Source organism: Alligator sinensis, unplaced genomic scaffold, assembly GCF_000455745.1.
Source record: "Alligator sinensis unplaced genomic scaffold, ASM45574v1 scaffold268_1, whole genome shotgun sequence".
Classification (NCBI taxonomy): Eukaryota; Metazoa; Chordata; order Crocodylia; family Alligatoridae; genus Alligator; species Alligator sinensis.
In genome coordinates this window covers 4,136,782-4,157,785 of record NW_005841853.1, presented here as the reverse complement: position 1 = coordinate 4,157,785, position 21,004 = coordinate 4,136,782, and the positions used below count along the sequence as shown (strand labels likewise).

The 21,004-nt window shown below is 48.2% G+C and overlaps 1 protein-coding gene across 1 annotated transcript in view; it reads right to left on the bottom strand.

Annotated features, from left to right (window-relative positions):
* Window positions 1-21,004, bottom strand: part of LOC102369874 (interleukin-2 receptor subunit alpha-like) — a 32,113-nt gene that overhangs the window by 5,722 nt on the left and 5,387 nt on the right. The window contains exons 2-5 of the mRNA XM_014523634.2: window positions 8,571-8,759; window positions 4,536-4,631; window positions 2,627-2,809; window positions 164-211 (exon numbers count right to left, since the gene is read on the bottom strand). Of these exons, the coding sequence (XP_014379120.1) occupies window positions 164-211; window positions 2,627-2,809; window positions 4,536-4,631; window positions 8,571-8,759 (516 nt within the window). The remainder of the gene's footprint in view (window positions 1-163; window positions 212-2,626; window positions 2,810-4,535; window positions 4,632-8,570; window positions 8,760-21,004) is intronic.

Here is a 21,004-nt window from a genome sequence, read left to right as displayed (position 1 = left end):
GTTTTTTTCTCCGAAGCCGCCAGTAATGAGAGAAGCCAAGAAATCATGTGGTTTTGGCCAGTGCTGAGCCTTTCGGGTACAGCCACCATGTGAAGAGGGAAAGTATCTGGCCCAAAGGTATGGGAACCCCCCTCCCCCAGCCAAGTTACGCTCTCTGATGTACCTGCCGCGGGATGCGTTGTAGGTGTAATGTGAGTTGGATCGGCCGTACCTGTAACAAAAGCAAATTCCTGTTTATTCTTGATGGGCGGCTTCCAGGGCTGTTCATTTCGAGCACCCGAGCGGTAATGTAGGGCAGATGCGGTCAGGCTGAACTGGCAGCTCCTGCCCTGCATGCTGTGTTTGCGGCTTAAACAGCCCCTCACCCCTCCTCTCCGGTGGGCAGCACTATTAGAGCCATGGACAAGGAGGGCTGGAAGGGACCTCAGGAGGTCACACCGAATCCAGCTCCCTGCTCCAGGGAGGATCATCCCCATCTAAACCACCCCGGATAAGTGTTTGTCTAATTTAGCTGGGGCCAGCCTTTTTGGGAGGCATGCCAATAGTTAGCCCTGAGCCTTCCCCAAGTGCCACTTTGATTTCCCATCCTCTGCCCCATCTGTTGCTCTGCTTTCTGCTCCCAGCCGTGTGGTCCCTGCCCGATCTGCTGCTCTGCTTTCTGCTTCCTTCCCTGTGCTCCTTGCCTAATTGGCTGCTTTGCCTGCCCTACCTGCCCCTGTGCTACCTGCCCCTTCTCTAATCTGCCATGCACTTCACACAGGGGCGGCCTGGGCTGCTTGCGGCACTCATGCCACGGGTTAGCTGCCTGTGGTCCAGCCTGTTTCTTAAACCTCTGGGAGCAGCATGCTGGGTGTAACGGAAGCTGCATGCTCTAGTGAACAGAGAGCCAGCTAAGAGCCTCGATACTTTTATGCATCAGATTGGAGGAGGCAGATTCTCCAGTGCGGGAGACTTTCGTGAGCCAGGTTCAGATCCCTGCTCTGCTGCAGACTTTGTGAGATCTTCAGCAATGGTGTCGGCTGGCTGTGCCTCAACCCCCCACCTATGACATGGGGAAAACCATCTCCCCCCCAGTATATTGTGAGAAGAATACCCCAACCACTGAGAGATGCTCGTATAATAGGGTCATTGGGGCCTGTCTAGGCACCTTGGCTAGGTTTGCCTGTGACATCTCTGCAAAAGCATTGCCATAGCAAAGGTCTGCAACGTTTCCTGTCTACATGAGTGATGTAGTTCTGGTGCACGGTGGAGATGGGGGAGAACCGGCAGTCCATGTTGCTGGACTGGGAAGCAGTGAAGTGTGCATCTATAGTAATGCGATTTCCAGTCGCACTGCTCAAGTCATCATCATCAGCTATTCCTCGATACAAGGATGATGTCTGCCGGGGTGGAAGGGGGTGGAAGATGGGCTTACTGGTGGGTTTTAAGCAGCTCAAGTACTGGAGAAGCAGGTTTTGCAGTGGTAGCTGGGTTCCAGCCAGCCCAGCTCAATCAGCTCCAAAAAGACCAGGGCTAAACGGTACCACAGTTTTCTCCGATCGAAACACCGTCTGGAAAGCTTTGTTAAATGATGGTCCAGAGAGCGTCATGCATTGTGATCCCCACCATGCTGCACAGCTCCACCAGCCTCATTAAGAGAGATCTCCCTTCTGGTAGGGACTCTGATCAGGCAGCCCAGCCTGGGCCAAGTGCTTCAGGAGCCGCACCTGCCGTGAGCTCTGCTGCAGTTTAGGAACTGCGAGCATCTCGACTGGCTGCTGGGAGAGCTGCCTATCCACCTAGCCCTGGCTCTGCAGGCCAGCCAACAGCTCTGCTGTGAAGCCTCCTGGTTCCTGCTCCCTGGTTTTCCTGGTTCCTGGCCCTGGCTTTGGCTTAGTTTTGGACAGCGGCTTTGGATTTCCCACTGGATCTGTTGTTTGGTCCTGATGCTGGTTTGACTCTGCTTTTGGATGTCACTCTGTGAATTATCCCGTGGACTCTGGATCCTGATCTGAGTTGTGGACTCTGCCCCTGGACTTCCATGTGGATTTGGTAATATGGCTCCCATCCTCTGCCCCAGACCCCTACTTTCTCTCAGTGGTATAACCATTAGGCAAGACCACCTGCATCCCAGTCCCTTATACCTTCCTCTTCCACTACACGTGCACCACAGTCAGGCAGAGCCAGGCACTGGCCTGATCTTTGTGCTTGCTGGTCAGCATGCTCCTCACCCTACTGCTCCATCCAGCTGGGGCCCTGGCTCGCAGCTAGCTCTTGGACAGAGAAGGGATGGCACTTGGTCTAGGGAAAGTGAAAATGAACTGGAGCCAACAACTTGCTCATCAGCAGGGATCCTGGTTTTCTCTAATTTAAAAAAAAAAAAATCTCCAATTTTTGGTTAAAAAAAAAGTAACCCCAAATCCACATCTTCCCATGATCAAAATGCAGCACAAGTCTGTACATATCTCTATATTAGTGATGTTTCATTTCAATCATGGAAAAAAAAAATGTGGATTTGGGGTTACTTTTTTTTTAACCCAAAATTGGGGCTCTTTTTAAAGTAGAGAAAATGGGATCCCTGCTCATTGGGGTCTGTGAATGTGACGGCGTCCCATCGCACCAGCGTATGAATAACCGGCATGCTTACTGTCATTGGTGCACCGCAGATGTAGTGTGGTCCACTTTGTCGTGATTTCACATGTGGTGATGGCAGAGGTTGGGGGTCGAGCGTCATAGCCTCGCAGACAGTTGTACTGCAGTTTCTGCCCCACGGGGTATGAATATGCGGTGACGCTAGCATGTTGAACAGGCCTGGGCAGCCCGCAGAACCCTACAAGGTCAAAGGAAGGCCTGTGGTTAGCTCGGGGCTATATTTAACCCATGATGACCCTTATCAGATCAGCGTAGTTTGAACAGGCACAAACCGTGTACACATGACGAAACCAAGACTCTCTTGATTCTTTGAGATGATACAGAAATGCTTACACTGACCACTTGGTACCGATTCATCCAGATCAAGTTATTTCATAAAACAAAGAGCTGACAGACCCGGCAACCACCAGGGTGAATCGATTGTTAAAGCAGACGAATGAATGTCTCTCTCCAATACTTTTTGTCATTGGTTCTTGTTTTCCATATAAAAAATATTCAGACAGACACATCACTTCAGAGACAGTTAAACTGGATTAAACTTATTTTCCAATAGTTCTTAAATACACTAACTTGAGAGCAGTGGGGCACAGAGCTGCTTTCATATGGACCACTGCTCAGCTCCATGCTAAGAGCTCCTCTACCCATGCAGGGAGGCTGCTCCGACATGCCGTAATTACACCGCGTCGGAACAGACTCGATTAATCGAGTCTCGTGGAGAATGGTAATTAGTAATATAGTTTCATTAATTCAATCGTTCTTAGGTTACTGTTGGGTCCCTGCTGCGACAAGACTCCAGTGTCACATGTATCAGCATCCTTGCACTGAAAAATGGCGGTGGGGCCCTTTAAACTAAAGCTCGTTCAATGAGCTTTAGTTCAAAGCACCCCGCCGCCATTTTTCAGCACAGGGGGGTTGTTACATGTGCCGCTCCGGGTGCTTTTAATTAGTGTGGCTCTTTGACCTGGACTAATTAAAGCACCCCTAGCCCCCGCCTCCTGGAGCACATCTACAAACACCCTAAGAGGTCGTAACTTGAAAGAGTCTCATTTGATCAAGAAGCTGAAAAGAGGCTTGATTTAATTCGATGGGTTTGTCTACTCTGGTTGCATATCTTGGCCCACGGATGGAAGGAACTACCCATTTACACTATTATAAGCAAGGTATATAGTCTCCCAAAGTAACACACCAGAATACAGTGTAATGAATCCAGAAAAAAACAGGGGTAAAATTACATTACTGTAGGTGTCATGCATCCATTTGTTACCCCGGGACATCTATTTGCTCAAAGCAAAGAGACTATTCTTGGTCAGGGAAAGGGCACATTACATTAATAGGGAGATGCAGGGATCCATCGTTTGTCGCAGGCCCTACGGCACCTGGAACATGAGACCGCACGTCTGAGCAATAGACAGGGGATCTGCACCTTGGGAATGAACAGCAGACAACAGAGTCAAAAGGTGGTTAAATACTCCGTGTATGCAGGATGCAGTGCTCAGCTCCAAACACAGCAGCCTTGTAAGCTGTCCAGGAAAGGGGTGATAGACACCCCAAATTTTTAATTTCTGCAAGTCCAACTGCAGTTTGAATCAGATTGTCTGCCGAGGAGAAACAAAGGTGCCAGGTAAGACAGAACCTGGTCCATGCCCGCACCCGCAATGGCCGGATGTCACAATGTCAGGTGCTTTCCCTTCATCCTTATGCCAGACAAGAAAAAACACTAGTTTGTTATTACTCCTAACAAGCCAGGGTTATGAGAACAAGTTCTGAATCGGCAGCTGTATACTATAATACTGAAGCAGTGGAAGGGTGGGAATTTATATAGGGCCAGACACTGGCTTTCCTCAACTCCCATTCACGTCATTGGGAGCACGATTAGGATAAGCAGGGATTGCTGCATGTTTTACCTTTTGGCGCAAGTTGTTTTACAGCTTGTGAGGTCTCAGGCCTGCTGCTCCTTGTTCTTTCTGGGAGGCTTGGAAATGAGGACAAGTTGGAGATATCTGTGGGCAAGATTAAAATTAGTCTTCTCTATACAGACGCCTGATGTGTTACACAATCAGAATAGCAAGAAATGTACAGGCAATGCTAAGTTACCTCGTGTGCTCCGGCCAATGCAGGATTGTTCCTTATAGCACACGGGGTGAAGGATATAGAGAGGCATATTATTCCACATTTACTATCTACGCTGTCAGAAGGGACACCAAGGTTAGTTATTAGGAAGAATATCCTAAGCGTGAAAATGATTAAACGCTGGAACCGGCTGCTTAGGGAGGTTGTGGTATCTCTGATGGTTTGTGTTCGGGTTGTCTAAAATGTCTTAGATTGGGGATGATCCTGACTTGAGCAGGGAGTTGGACTAAATGCCCTCCCGAGAAGCCCTGCTTTTCTTTAGTTCTGCACTATGGGGGTCTTATACCATTGGCTTTTGATCATTGCTGAGACAAGATACAGGATGAGGGGGATAACTGGCCGCATCCAGTACAGCAACTCCTGTGTCCCTTTAGGTCCTAGTTTTAAATTATGCTAGCAACAGGGTTTCCAGAATTTCTCTGGAGAGGCTATTTTCCAGCTCAGTACATTGCATCTCTGTGCAAGGAAGTTTTTCTCCTATTTAGCATCAATTTTCCCTTGCTTTGAAGGGAAAAGTAATGGTTTCCTTATCCTTATTGTTGGGAGTAATGGCCTATTTAAGGTCAAAAGAGCCTGCTATGAACTAATGGCTTTCTAACCAATCTTAGCATGAAGAGGACCATGTATGCATAAGGAATGGCAAGTGAGCATATAATTGTAATGGAACAAAAAAGTTACGGCTGATCCTAAAGCCAGAAAAATCTGGGTCAGTTTAATACAGAATGTGTACTGAACAGGAAGGAGAGTTAACAGAGAATTTTAGGGGCTAATATATATTGGTAGATAAAAAGAAAGATAATGGAAAGATTATATAAATATTCAACCTACCAGAGGAGCTTGTGGAAGCATCCCCTTGTGCCTGCTGTTTTTAAATAACTGGACACTACGGGCAAGTTTTGCCTAATAACTACTGGTTGATCAAATCTGTTGAGTGGTTGAGATGCTTCTGCCCAATACATTTAGGTGGGTTCATGTGTTGTTTAACAGTGAATGACAGGATTCGAGACAGAGGAACTAAATGAGGCACATAGGCTGCATCGTTATCACAGAGCTGGAACATGCCTTACTAGAGATGTTCTCCCTAAATCTACGTCCCATCCAAAATACATGTACACAGGACACATTCAGCCATGGTGCAATTCAGTTTAAGTCAGGAGAGGTGCCTCTCTGCTTTTGGCAGCTGAATGCATGTGACTGGCCCCAGCATTTGGCTTTAAACATGTTCATGACTATATAATGGGAATCACATATCACGATCAAGCCTCAGGACTCCTGGCAAATAAGGCTGAAATCACAGGCCTGTCTCTAGGGATGTGGACACAGATACATATTCCCTGCATCAGATCAAGTTGAAAAATTTCAAAATAACTCATGGCATCATCAGGAAAAGGGAAGTTCTAGTCCCTGTTGAACCAGAATGAGCGTGTGATGGAAGGAGATGCGGTAGTGCAATTCCCTCTTTGCCATGTGGCCAGCTTCCCCAAGGGACCAGCAAGACTAACCTCCAAACACCTGAGCAATGTTGTTAGGCACAAGGACTGATTGTGGTAAGAGGGTGAACTGCAGAAGCAGCAGCGATGCAATGAAGTAGGTCTGAGCTAAGAGAAAGTCCTCTTCCCTTTGCTCAGACTACGTCCCTGGAGGGTTGTTACTCAGCTTGTGTATCTTGTGGGTGACTTGCATGGTTTTCGGTGTCCTAAATTTCCAAATTACCCCAAAGCTCAAAGCAAAAGTCTGGTATCATCTCTGTTTGTTCCCAATTGAAGCACTCTCCTCAAAAAGGCACCATGCATATATCAGATCATAAGCCCTTTGCTGTGACTCTAGGTGTAGCAGGGTGGCATCCTTAGGGGTGGCTATAACTCCCCCCCAAAACCCCTTTTTGCCCTGCTCACTCTGGGAACAGTCTCCCCTTCACTCACCTCCACCTCTTGATGTCTTTTATGGTTATAAAAGGGAGGCTTCCCCTGGGCTTCCCAGACCTGGTCTTGCTTTAGTGACCACCTGGTAGCTGTGGTCCTTGGCCTTATAGGCTGACTGCATGGTTCCATACCTCCCCTACACCATGTCCCATGCCTCACAGATGGCATCATCATGGATGTTCTTTTTGTCACATGCCTACACCCATGCAGCCCTCTTCTGGGCCCTCAGACCCTTGGTCTGTCACACAGTCCTCAGGTTCCTCAGTCCCTCATATGACTCCACTTTAAGCTGCCAGGTCCCTTGGTCCCTCATGTGGCTCCTTCCTGGGTCTTAAGACAGCTCATCCTCTTATTCAGCTCTACAGATGCATGGTGCCTTTCTGAGGATGCCAGGCCTCCTGGTCTCTCTCTTGACCTCACTATTTCCAGCCTTTCACTGGGTCGCTGGACCCTTCTGGTCCTACTACATTATTCCTGGCCCCTCGCTGGGCCACTGGACCTTTCTGGTCCTACTATATTATTCCTGGCCCCTCGCTGGGCCACTGGACCCTCCTGGTCCCACTCGCTCTCAGCTCCTTCCTGGGCCTCTGGACCCTTCTTGTCTTGGTCTGCCTCAGTCCCTCCCTGGCCCTCACTCTGTCTCTAGACCTCACTCTGGGCCTCTGGATCTTCTGGTCTTGCTCTTCCTTGGACCTTTGCCTGAGCCTCTAGACTATCTGGTCCTGCTCCTGCTTTTATTTCAGGGTGTGCTCCCCTAGTCTTTGCCTATCAAGAGATAAGCAGGAAGGTAGTGGGGGCTGAGGTTTTAGGGTACCCAAGACTCGCCCTTCCCTGGGGTTTGACCCCAGTGGCACTTCCTTAGGGCTACTCTGCCATGAGCAAGCAGTCCCACTACTATGACTCTCAAGCCCCAGTAAGTTGCAGTTTTTGGTCATACCCAGAACCAGCTTAGGTCCTGGCCTCTGTCACCCAGAGCCATGCTGTCCATGCTGTCCCTGTCCAAAACTCTGGCTACAAGCAATTTTGGTCCTTTACAGATGTCGCCCTTTACTCAGGGCTCCTTTGTCTCTGGCTCTTTCTTCTCTCAGCCCCGGGTCTTCACTGGCTTCTATGCAGCCCCCACCTGGGCTCAGCCCCCTCCCTCTTTCAGGCTACCCCTGGCTCTCTCTTTCTCAGACCCTCGTCCACTTCTGATGGCCCTATCACTGCCACCCTCATTATGGGCCTCAGTTTCTCTGCCCCCTTCCTCTCTGGCTGTAGCCACACCTGTGCCTTTTGCTTCTCATATGCCCTAACCCCACCTTGGGCCAGTTGAGAGCTCCGGGCCCCTCTCACAGGTCCACTCTCTCAGGCTCCTCAGGTCCATTCTCTGAGGCTACTCAGCAGATCTCTTAATCTCTCAGCCTCTGTCTCTGAGCTGATCTGAGCCTCAGAGTAGGTCTTACATACTGAGCCCCTTGCTCTGGGCTCACCTGGGTCCCAACCTGGTCCCTAGGAACCTCCTCCATCCCCTTAGTTCCTATCCAAACCTCCAGACTGCTTCATGTGTCCTCTCTGTGGTGGTGCTCCAGATTTGCAGTCCTACCCCAAGTGCCCTGCCACATTAGGTTGGTAAATTTTGTTTCTTCTGCAAGCAACTAATATGTGAAACCCTTTGTTTTAATGTCATATAAACACTTTGGATTCCATTAGGGTTGTAATGTCAATGGGAGCCAGTATCAGGAAGGTTTATTTGGGGGAGACCATAATGTAGAGTGCAGTTCACTACAGCAGTGAATCACGGCCACTTATCATACCAAAATTAATTGGAAATTACTTGTGCAGCCATCACATTCAGTTATAGAAGAAATGTGCTTCTATTTAGCAGGAGGAAGGGTGATTACTTACGGATGCATTCAAACTTGGTGTCGTATTCCCATTGAACGAGCCCAGATATGTTCTTGCATGCAATCACTCCTGATGACCCACTTCTCTTTCTGTAGTCAAATTCACATGCATATCGTGCTGTACTGCTCACCATGTAGTTTTCTGTGGTAAACTCAGCAAACTCAATGCTTGGTGGGTCACTACATTTGTCTGCCAATAGAAAGGGCATGTGTTAGGGTTAAAGTGTAGAGTTGGATCTTAGACAACCAAGGAAGAAGAGCACCTTGTTCCATTTCTGCCCATGGGGTTGCATTATAAATTCCTTTCCTGACACTGGGAACTTGCATCTTCCAGCTCATTGATGGCTTGGAAGTTGAAGGAGTTGCTGATACAAGATCATGCCCAGAGTGAAACTCATTACTTGGGCTCTGACTGCTCTTGACAACATGGGTGTAAATCAGAAGTGGCGCCATAGAAGGGGATAAAGTTACCAAGGTGGAACATGGCTCAAAGTGTGGGAAGGGAGAGACTTCAAAGAATTCACCCCTCTTGGCTAAGGAAGATAAAATCCTAGGTTAGACTGCTTGTAACGGGAGCCTCTGATTAGGGGAACTAGATCTCTTGGGATGGAAAGTGCAGATAAAATCCCAGGGTAGATAGAAAATGATCCCAAGTATATATGTTCCAAATCAGGAGAGCCTCCTTCAAAGGGCTCCAGCACTGCTGCAGAAGAGTGATGCCCAACTGGAGTCTCTGTAAAAGCAAAGTGGGGCACTAGATGACAGCACTGGATGGTCTGAGGTCCTTGATGGTTGTCTCTGGAACGCCAAGGGAAAGGAGGCCAGTGGGTTGAAAGCTGTCACAACCCAAGGGTGTGATTTTGTGTGCGCGCGCGCTTCGGCACTGCTAAATTATTTCCCGCCACGAGGAGCTTTCTTTGCAGGGTGCATTTCTCAGTTGCAAAGAGAAAACCCCGGTGCAAAGGAGTTCCCACCATTCGCATGCAAATTTGTTCCCCACTATTGGCCAGTTCTAAATTATTCCCACGTGGCAGCTAGTGATTGGCTTGCTAGCTGTATAAGAGGCTTGAGCGGTTTCCGCCCAAGTTGGAGGACTCCACAACCATCTCGTGGAGGAGGAGGACTTCACGTCTCGTGAAGAACTCTAAGCGCTGCGGAGCTTAACGGACCCAGCGTGTGCCTTAAGAAGGCTATAGGGATCTGATCAACCTCTGGCCTCTCCCCGTCGCCGAGCGCGATCCCTCGACGAACCCCTTCCCTGCACGCTTGTTCCACGGAGCCTAGCAAGCTTTGTGTGTGTGTGTATTCAGAGCTCTGCCCGAGTTATTTCAAGAGGCTCGAGTTTTCTGCGGGTCTTGTTCGAGTTCGTGTTGTGGAGCCTAGCAAACTCCACGTGTCTGTCTGTAACTGCAACACAAGCAAGTTTTTCCTGCCTGCACCGCAATCATCTATGGTGTAAGTAAAATAATCTTTAATCAACCGCTACGCGTCCGTGCCTAATTCTAGTCCGCCGGCCTGCATTCCCCGACCCGCGTGCCAGGGTTGCTGGCCACAGCCCGCCGCGTGCCCCCAAAGGCCTCAGACCACTCCCAGCCCGCACAAAAGCATGGGGGAGCAGGGTTTTGGCATGTCCCTGGTAACCCATGCATTGGCACAGACTGAACCCCACTTCCTCTGGAATCGAGGTGTCCTTCCCCTCCTGTTATTTGTAATAGTAGCTACTTGCATTCCCTAGGTTTCTCTGGGCACGTGTACATATTGCCCTACAGCACATTGCTACATTGCTGTACAACATGCTACAGCAACGTAGCCATCACATGGATCTACACATGATTGCTAGGTATGTTGCTATAGTGGGGAAATCTAAGCGTGGAAATCTACTAGGGACTTAATGGTGAGGGTCTACTACAGACCTTCTGACCAAGGGGAAGAGCTGGACTGCGAATTCTCAGGTCAGCTTGCAGAGGCACTTAAAGCAAGGGATGTAGTTGTCATAGGTGATCTAAAGTACCCGGACATCTGCTGGGAGGAGCAGTCAGCTAGGTTGGACCGCTCATGGAGGTTCCTGGCTGAGATACAGGACCTCCACTTAACCCAGGAGGTGCACAGTCCTACCAGGGAGAATGCCCTGCTGGACCTGGTCCTGGCCACAGGCGACGACCTGGTAAGGGGGCTCCAGGTCCTCGACCACCTGGGTGATAGCGATCATCACTTCCTGGAATTCATCATCCAGTGTAGGGTGTCAAGGGCTGGCAGCAAGGCAGTAGCCCTAGACTTTAAGAGGGCCAACTTCAATGAGTTGAGGAGATTAGTGGGAGAAGCACTGGGGTCCTCAAGAATAGAGGAACTCAGTGCCCAAGATGAGTGGTCATTCCTTAAGGAGATGATACTCAGAGCGCAAGGGGTGACAATCCCAACAAGAAGCAAAGGGGGCAAGAGTGCCCAAAAGCCCCCCTGGCTCACCAAGGGCATTCATGAATGCCTGATTGCCAAAAAGGAGGTGTACACCTGGTGGAAGGGAGGGGCTATCACCAAAGAGGACTATACCTCCACCGCTCGGGTCTGTAGGGGGGCTGTTAGAAAAGCTAAGGCACATACGGAGCTAGGGTTAGCATCAAGGATCAAAGATAATAAAAAGTCCTTTTTTAAAAATATAGGGAGAATGAAGAAGGCACCAGATAATGTGGGGTCCCTGCAGGATATGCTTGGCAATCAGGTGGTTTCAACAGGGGAGAAGGCAGACCTCTTTAACAAATTGTTCGCCTCCAATTTCTTGTGCAGGGACCGGGACTCCCCGACCAAGATTCCAGACGGACTCGGGAGATACGCCGCCAGGCCTAAGGTCAGGGAGGACCGAGTTAGGGAACTTCTGGAGTGGCTGGACGTGTTCAAATCAGCAGGTCCAGATGCTCTCCACCCCAGGGAGTTGAGGGAATCGGCAGGGGTTATTGCGGGGCCCCTGGGATGGCTTTACGAGCACTCATGGTGCTCTGGCCAGGTGCCAGATAATTGGAAGATAGCCAATGTGGTCCCCATCTTTAAAAAAGGGAAGAGGGAGGACCGGGCAACTATAGACCCGTTAGTCTTACTTCAATCCTGGGGAAACTCTTTGAGAAGATTATCAAGGAGCACATCTGTGATGGGCTGGCATCGGGGATGATGCTCAAGGGCAACCAGCACGGTTTCATTAGGGGCAGGTCCTGTCAGACCAACCTGATTGCTTTCTACAATCAGGTCACAAAAGCACTGGATGCAGGTGTCGCCGTGGATGTAGTCTTTTTGGACTTCAGGAAGGCCTTTGACACTGTCTCCCACCCCATCCTCATTAAAAAACTAGGTGACTGTGGCATCGATGCCTACATGGTCAGATGGATAGCAAATTGGCTGAAGGGTCGTACTCAGAGGGTGGTGGTGGACAGGTCTTTTTTGACTTGGAGGGAGGTGGGCAGTGGAGTCCCCCAGGGCTCAGTCCTTGGGCCTGCACTGTTCAATTTCTTTATTAGTGACTTGGACAATGGGGTGAAAAGCAGCCTGTTTAAATTTGCTGATGATACCAAGATTTGGGGTGAGGTGGGCACGCTAGTAGGGAAGGACAAATTACAGCAGGACCTGGACATGTTACAGGGGTGGGCAAATGAAAATAGGATGGGATTAAATACTGACAAGTGCAGGGTGCTGCACTTGGGCAGTAAGAACCAGCAGCATACCTATAGGCTGGGGAACTCCCTTCTCGAAAGCACGGTGGCAGAAAGAGATCTTAGAGTCATTATTGATGCCAGAATGAACATGGACGGACAGTGTGGGGACGCGGTCAGGAAGGCTAACCACACCTTGTCATGCATCCACAGATGCATCACAAGGTCCAGGGAGGTGATCCTCCCCCTCTACGCGACACTGGTCAGGCTGCAGTTGGAGTACTGTGTCCAGTTCTGGGCGCCGCACTTCATGAGGGATGTGGACAGCATCGAGAGGGTCCAGAGGAGGGCCACTCACATGATCTGGGGACAGCAGGGCAGGCCCTACGAGGAAAGGGTACGGGACCTGAACCTGTTCAGCCTTCACAAGAGAAGGCTGCAGGGGGACCTGGTGGCCATCTATAAACTCACTAGGGGGGACCAGCAGGGTTTGGGAGAGACCTTGTTCCCCCAAGCACTCCCCGGGGTAACAAGGAATAATGGCCACAAGTTATTAGAGAGTAGGTTTAGACTAGACATCCAAAGAAACTACTTCACAGTCGGGGCGGCTAGGATCTGGAACCAACTTCCAAGGGAAGTGGTGATGGTTCCTACCCTGGGGGTCTGTAAGAGGAGGATAGACGTCTACCTGTCTGGGGTCATTTGAGCCTGGTTTTCTCTCCTGCCCAGGCAGGGGGTCGGACTTGAAGATCTACAAGGTCCCTTCCGACCCGACTTCTATGAATCTATGAATCTATAATCAGGTTGCATCTCATTCATGACACTCAGGTTTACCCCTTTCTCTCTTCAGGGGGAATAGGATTTCATTTAGAGACTGAAAGGCTGTATGTGTTGTCTAATCTAATTGCCTCTAATTGGTCTCTCAGTGTAGAAGCTAGACTTAATCTTCACAGTAATTAAATGACAGCTGTTAATTATGCATAATGAACCCAGGATATTTCTTTGCAGTATATTATACTTGAAATGCTACTTCTCAAAGACTTCTCATGTGTCTAGGGCCAGGGCTAGACAATGTGGTTCTTGATGCCTGTCTATGCATTGGAATATTTTGGCCTCCTTTTTTTAAATATATATATTTAAAGCTATTGTTTCTCCTCCAAGGCAGAGATGGCTACTGCCATTCCTTATATCAATAGGATTAGTAGCCCTGGAAGGGAGAAACTGGGAGGTTTACCATTGATTTACGTAGAGGCAGGATTTCCGCCATTAGGCTTTAATCCATCAGAGCAAGATTTTGCTTTGCCACCGCTAATTCCCTGTGGTGTTCATTCCTTCTCACCACTGGCAAAGGCAACACTGCTCCAGGCATGTCAGAGAGGCCAGGTAGGAGAGGCTATTCTGGGAGAGAAGGAACATGGGGCAAGGATATTGGCTAATGGTTGGCAATGGCCATTGGCTGCTATCGGTCTGTGAGCTCACACCAGCACCAGCCCCCCTGTTGATTGGGCTCAATTAACTTCTCCTGAACCCACCAACCAGTGTAAAATGCCAACAATGTTAACTCAAGTTAGAAGAATATTCATCACTAGCCTTTTGTGTGGTTGCCTCCAACTACAATAACCAGCAATACCCTAAGAACAAATGAATTAATGAAACTATATTCTGGGACATTTTCTCATTTCCTGCAATGTCACACTTTTAAGCACATCTTTGATGTCACATATTTAAGACATGGAAACTCAAAGAGGTCATTCTGTATGTGGAGGGCCAGCTGAGCATGAGGTATTTGTGTTAGGAAAGACATTTGATTTATTGACCGGTCCATTAGAGGAGTTGTCTAATGCACCGGTTCCCAATCTGTGACAGGTGTACCCCCAGTGGTATGCAGGCAACCTGTCAGTGGTATGCATTAACAGATTTATTGTAATGACCTTATATGACAAAAATTTGCTGGTGGTACTTAAGGTTGAACTGAAAAAATTGCCAGCAGTACTTAAGGTTGTATAATTTTTAAACTGGTGGTGCACAATCTGTCAGAGTTTGAGAACCGCTGGTCTAGCGGAGAGAGGGCTCTGGGGGAAGTGAGGAGGCTACAGAAAAGGAAAATATACAGTCTAGACAGTGGCCATTTATTTTCAAGACATTTTGTGGGCTGTTATACCTGGAATTTGCTACCTGCCACCTTTTTGCATTTCCTATGTTCATAAACAATAATGCAGGCACTATCGCAACAGAGGAAGGGTCTGCGATGCCAGCCAGCCCTCCATCTCGAATTCTCCATGTCTTTCCAAATGCCCTCTCTCTGAGCAGTGCCTTGCTGACATTACCCGTGATTTCCACACCCAGCATCACCTGCCCCTTTCTTGCCTCCTGCCCCTTCTGCTTCCTCCATCCTCTTACCGAAAGCTGAGAGCAAGATTGCAGGGAAGGAGAGGACCCAGAGAACCACTGCAGACACGTGATCTGAACCACTCAACATCTTTCAACCCCTCACGTCTCATCATTGTTAAGGGATTCGTGCAACCTAGCAGCAGACTGTGGCTTTGAGAGAAGCTCCTGTACCCGAAATAGTTAACCACATGCCTCACCACAGACTGTCAGGGTGATTAAAATTAAAGAGTTATCAGATTAGAAACATTTTGCGAGCACATACTCTCACTTTCCCTGAGAGCTAAAAGCGCCTTTCCCTCAAGACTTCAAACGCCTCTTTGAAGCAGCTGGTAGATTTGAATCTCAGCAAGCAGCTTGCAGGCCCCTATCTCTTTATGTTCTTCTTGAGAAAACCCACAGCACTTAGCCTACTCATCGTAAAGGGCAACTGCTATTTTAACTGATAGGCAAGGCAAAAGGTCCCCCTGAGCTGCTGTGTGGCAGATGTAAAAATGGCCCAAGTAGATAAATGTGGTTTTACGGCTGCTCTCCCTGACACTCAGGACTGTGACTTGACATCCTGTTTGACTGAATCTCTCGCTAGATCTGCCTATATAGGCTGTGTCCAGAAATGGCCTGTTCTTCTTACACCATTTCTAAGATCTGAGCTTTTCCTCTTCTTCCATCCTGTTAAACTCACATGTCGACTACTACAACCTCCCCTTCCTTGGCCTTTGTCAGTGCAGTCTAACCAGTCGGGATAATACTCCACAGATACATTTTCCTATCTTTGACCATATTGCCTCCCTCTGCTGGCTCTCCCGTTTCCATCACATCAAACATAATCTACTTGTCTTTGCTTTTAAGGACTACCAGAGTCTATTCTCATGCAAGCTCCCATCTTATATATACACCTTGATATACATAATATACCTTGACTTTAGCAAGGCTTTTGATACGGTCTCCCACATCATTCTCGTAGGCAAGCTATGGATGTATGTTTTGGATGAATGGACTGTAAGGTCAATAAGAAACTGGCTGGGTCATTGGGCTCAGAGGGTAGTAGTCAATGGCTCGATATCTAGGTGGCAACCAGTCTCAAGTGGAGTGCCCCGGGGTTGGTTCTGGCACCGCTTTTGTTCAATATCTTCATCAGCGACCTGGAAGATGGCATGGAGTGCACCCTCAGCAAGTTTGCTGTGGGGAGTAGTAGATACACACTACAGGATAGAGCTAGGATTCAGAGAGACCTTAACAAATTGAAGGATTGGAACAAAAGACATCTCATGAAGTGCAATAAGGACAAGTGCAAAGTCCTGCACTTAGGACGGAGCAATCCACTGCACCGGTGCAAGCTGGGGACTGACTGGCTAAGCAGCAGCTCTGCAAAAAATGACCTGGGGGTGACAGTGGACAAGAAACTGAATATGAACCAGCGATGTGCCCTTGTTGAAAAGAAGGCTAATAGCATACTGGGCTTCTATAGTAAGAGCACTGCAAGCAGATCAAGAGAGTGATCGTTCCCCTCTATTCAGCACTGGTGATGCCACATCTGGAGTTCAGTTTTGGGCCCCCCACTACAGTAAGGATATGGACAAATTGGAGAGAGTCCAGCAGAGGGCAATGGAAATTGTTAGGGGGTTGGGGGACATCACTGGTGAGGAGAAACTGAAGGAACTGGGCTTCTTTAGTCTGGAGAAGGGAAGACTGAGAGGGGATTGAATAGCACCTGAAGTGCGGTTCTGAAGAGGATGGAGCTAGGCTGTTCTCATTGGGGCAGATGACACAGCAAGGAGCAATGGGCTCAAGTTGCAACAAGGGAAGTTTGGGTTAGATATTAGGAAACACTTTCTCACAAGGAGGGTAGTAAAGCACTGGAGCAAGCCTCCCAGGTTGTGGACTCTCGATCCTTGAAGGATTTTTAAGAAATGGCTAGACAAAGCCTTGGCTGGGATGATCTAGTTGGGGATGATCCTGGGGTTGAACGAGATGTGACCTCCTGAGGTCCCTTCCAACCCTCATGTTCTATGATGCTATGATCTTTCATACCCTCTTGGGATGCTGATGACTTTGCCAGACATGCCACACTTCATCACCTCCTCACTACATTTTCAAACATGTCTTCGAGCTTTCTCTTGTAGCATTCCTGTGTGAGAGTAGCGCTCCATAAATACGATGTGGCAGCTTACCGGGTGCTTACCGGCAGCCCAGATTGTTAGCTTGAGCCCAAAGGGCTCAGGCTCCCATTTGTAGAGGCAGTTTTCCCTTCTCTGCCAATCAGGGCAAGGTAGAAAGAAGGCAGCCCTGCCCTGACCCAGGAGCAGGGGGAATAGAGGACTGGAAAGGGAACTAACCCCTCAAGCTTCCTGATTGGTCCATTTCCAATCCGGGGCGGAGCCTCCAGAGGGACTAAAAGCCCATGTGCCAAGCACATGGGTGGCTTTAACGAGGGATGATGCAGAGGGCTGCAGAAGAGGCTGGTTGAACTGACCAGCAAGGCGGAGCAGTTACCCCAGAAGAGCCCAGAAGATGCCTCCGTCGACCAGGGAAGCAGCAAGCAGCTGCATCCCAGCCCCATTGTGGAAGGAGCCGCAGAGTTGGTGCATGAGTCGTGTACAGAGGGTCCAGGAGCGGACAGGACCTCGGTGACTGAATGAGGCAGTGCAGGTCTCCAAGCCTGTTCGAGGCAGCGTGCATCTCCAACCCTACACAAGGCAGGAGCCCAGCGCCTTCAGTTCACAGAGCAGTGCATGGGGCTGGTGGAGAGCTGACAGGACCCTGGCTGCTGCATGAGGTAGTGCAGGTCCCCAACCCTACGCGAGGCAGGAGCTAAGCCACTGGTGCAAGGATTGGTGCACAGGGCCACAGACAGGTCGCCGCAGCTTCATGAGGCAATGTGGGTCCCGGTGCACAGGGCAGTGCACAATGAGCTGAAGGAGGGCTCATAGGCCCCGGTGGCTGCACAAGGCAGCTCGGCCTTCCTGCCGCGAGCAGCGACCGGATGGGTCAACCACCCCTGCGAGGAAGGATGCTGGGAGTCGTGATTTACACAGGGAAAGGTGGTTCCTGCAGGAAATTAGGGGCCTTCCCCACTGCAGATGATCAAGGGGAAGCCCCTTGAGGTGTGGGGATGATTCACCCCTGGGCACAGGGGAGTCTAGGACCCCTGTTTGTTAGGGGTGGTGTCATGGTTATGGGCCCCTCCTACCTGAGCCATCTGGGAGAGGGTAATGATGTCTTATTAGGTACTGGGATCTTTCCTGGGCTGCCATTTCTCCTTTGGGCAGAGCTGCTGTGCCACTGGTTGTGGTCTGGCTCCTTATGCCACTAGGATTCTGCTTGTTATATTGCATCCGTATTGTTGCTATTCGAGAGGACTGCAAGCTGTTTGTGTCTGAATCTATTGTATTGGTTATTTTTGCACATGTGATGGAACCTTATTGTGTTCAGTTCAATTATTGTCCTGTCACTGCCAGGTATTCCTGTTGTTGAATTGATGATTAACCTGAGTTTTGTTATTGAATGCTCCTTCGCCTGTTGAGGGGCAGGGGCTGCACGCTGAACAGGAAGCCACAGAGGATTAGGCCTGTGCCTAAGATAAGGGTGAGTAAGAGTTATGGTTGGTGTGAATCTAGATCTGTAAATGATGTGTGTGTGTTTGTGTATGTATGTATGTATCTATCTATATCTATCTATCTATATATGTATATGTATATGTATTTAGAGAAATATTTTTATGTAAGTTTATGGTTATAACTTTTATGTTGTGTTGTATCATTAAACCCAAAAATAGTTAAGTATCACTGGGTGTTCTGGTCTCGGCTTTGGTTTTGCAGGGATAGGAGGTGAGCTGGCCTGCAGCTAAACTGCCACGCTCCCGCAGCATTCCCGCACCCACTGACATCCCTTCAACTGAAGAGGGGGTATACTCCGCGTACCACCCGGGTTGTTTCTACAAGGCTAGCTCATTAATCTCCTTCAAATCCCTCCTTGAAACTGCTCTTTGCTATGATGCCCACAAAACCCCCCCTAACAATGGTTGGGCTGCTTGGGGGCTCAGATCACTGTCCCTACTGCTGACTAATATTGTTTCCTTATATTTCTCATTGATGTCCTCCTCTTGGCTCTTATCTTATATTTTGATGGCAAGCTCTTTGGGGCAAACGGTGTCCAGGTCTGTGCTTGTCTGGTCTGTGCATGAAAGAAACCCCAGGCAATATTGCCATGTAAATATGACTACTATTTCTACTACTAGTACTACTATTACTACTACTAATGCGATTCACCTAAATGGAAGCCATGGTTTAAACATCAAGTCTACAGGGCACTCATTGCTTTGGCTTTTGCAATACTAGACTAGTGCTCAATGCAATTTTTCCCTCTACTCAGATGCAGGAGGGTGACAATTCAATTGTATGCTCCTCTTAACCCTCCCAAGTCATGTTCGAGTAAGGTAGGGAGGAAGATTGCTCTCTGCGTTGCTGTGTTTTCACTTGGGTTGCTTGCCCCTCTCATGCACTAGGGGCCCCTGGAAGACATCATCTCCTCCTAACAGGCTGCCTGGGTGCCACCCCTCTATCCCCAACTATTTCAGGAGCTTTCTGCAACTTCCCCCTGCTTGGGGCTCTGTGTACACCCCCATCATTCCCTCCCTGATACCAGGATCCCTCTTCTTCTGAATTTCTCCCAATGCAACAAATTCCTCCCATTGATGCTTACGACATTTCCTGAAAAGTGGAGATTGATCAACGGCTATCATGTTACAGACAGACAGACGGGGAAGTGCCCTCACGTTGAGTGTAAGCATTCCCAAACTGAGTTAACATTTGTTAACTGCACTAAATACAAAATAGTTTTTTAGTACAACTTGTTCTTTTCCAGTTTCCCCCACCATTCAGCCCATCTGCAGGTTTATTAGGACAGGCCTCAGAATGGTCCAAATCTGCTTTAGAAAGCAACTTTCTGGATGCGTCTCTGCATTTTCTGTCATAATGAGGACATGGAGCACTGTTAAAATGATCTGTGCTTTCTCACACAGCGAATGGTTTAATTCTAGTTGTGGAACACTTCGTATAATGTCTTGTTCCGCTTGGTCATAGATTTTGGGCCAAAAAAGACCCTTAAATCCTCTGATGTGACCCCCTGTGCATCACAGACCATAGCATTTCATTCAGTTGCTCCATGAATTGATTATATCTATATATCTACATCTCTATCTATATCTGTGTAGTGATAGATAGATAGATAGATAGATAGATAGATAGATAGATTATTCTATAGAATAATCTTAGAAAAATAGGTCTGAAAGGGACCTCCAGAGATCTAGCCTGAGGCATGATCATCCCTATCCAAACCATCCCCCCACACACACATATCTAGAGTATATTATATATATGTGTGTGTATATTATATACCCATGCACCATATAACTCATATATGAGATGGTGTATTTGTATTGAAAATGATAATATCCCACTATACAAAGGGTATGTCTCTGTGTCTTGAAATAGCCGCTTTCTTTCACCGTATCATTACTTCCTTGTTAAGCTGTTATACTGTAGCTGGCTCCCATGTTTGCTTTTGGCTTTGTTGTTCTGCTGTCGTGGAGCCTATCTCTATATACAAGGAATGCTGTAGGAAGCAATAGTGTTTGCAATAGTTTAAAACTATCTGTCAGTTGGTAGGGGGCTGAACAGGATTTAGACCCAGAGTTGGTCACAATTGGCCAGGCAAGCCTTCAAGTCAGTAAAGAGCTCTCTGAAAAATATCCCTGTCTCCTATACCAGTTCATGGTTCAAATTTGCAGATAGGACTGGGAAGGACCATGTCGGTAATCTGGGTTAGTCCTGTGCAATTACAGGCAGAGGGAATAAAGGGAAGTCCAAAGGGATGCACAAGAACATTCACTCTGCCCCACCAAAACTCAGCACACCACAAGCCACAATCCCCACCCCTCAATGCTCTGTAACAAACTTATAATCTTTAGCACAAACAAATTTTAAGCCTCAAAAACCACAGTGTGCCACCAGAAAAGAGCAAGGGAGATCAAGGGTGCTACCATCAGAGGAAGATCAGAAGTGAACACCTCTGAATTCAATCTTTATTGTCATAGGGCATTTAACTTAAACGGATCCCCAAATGCTTTACTAACTTTACTGAGTTGTACAAACCACACGTGTTTTCCTCCTACTGCATAATTATCTTTTCTTCATGTACCCAGGATGAAATATGGCAATAGCTGAGGAGTTTATGGTAACGCTAACAACTGGGACAGATTTAATGAGGCATTTTGGGTATGCAGAATGTATGAACCTACGTTCCAAATTTGTGAGGATATTGAAACCAATGCTTTTATTTTGGCATAAGTGCCAGGGAATTTTTAATGGTGAATTTACACTTCACTGGGGACATGTTTACTTCAGGGTCTAAT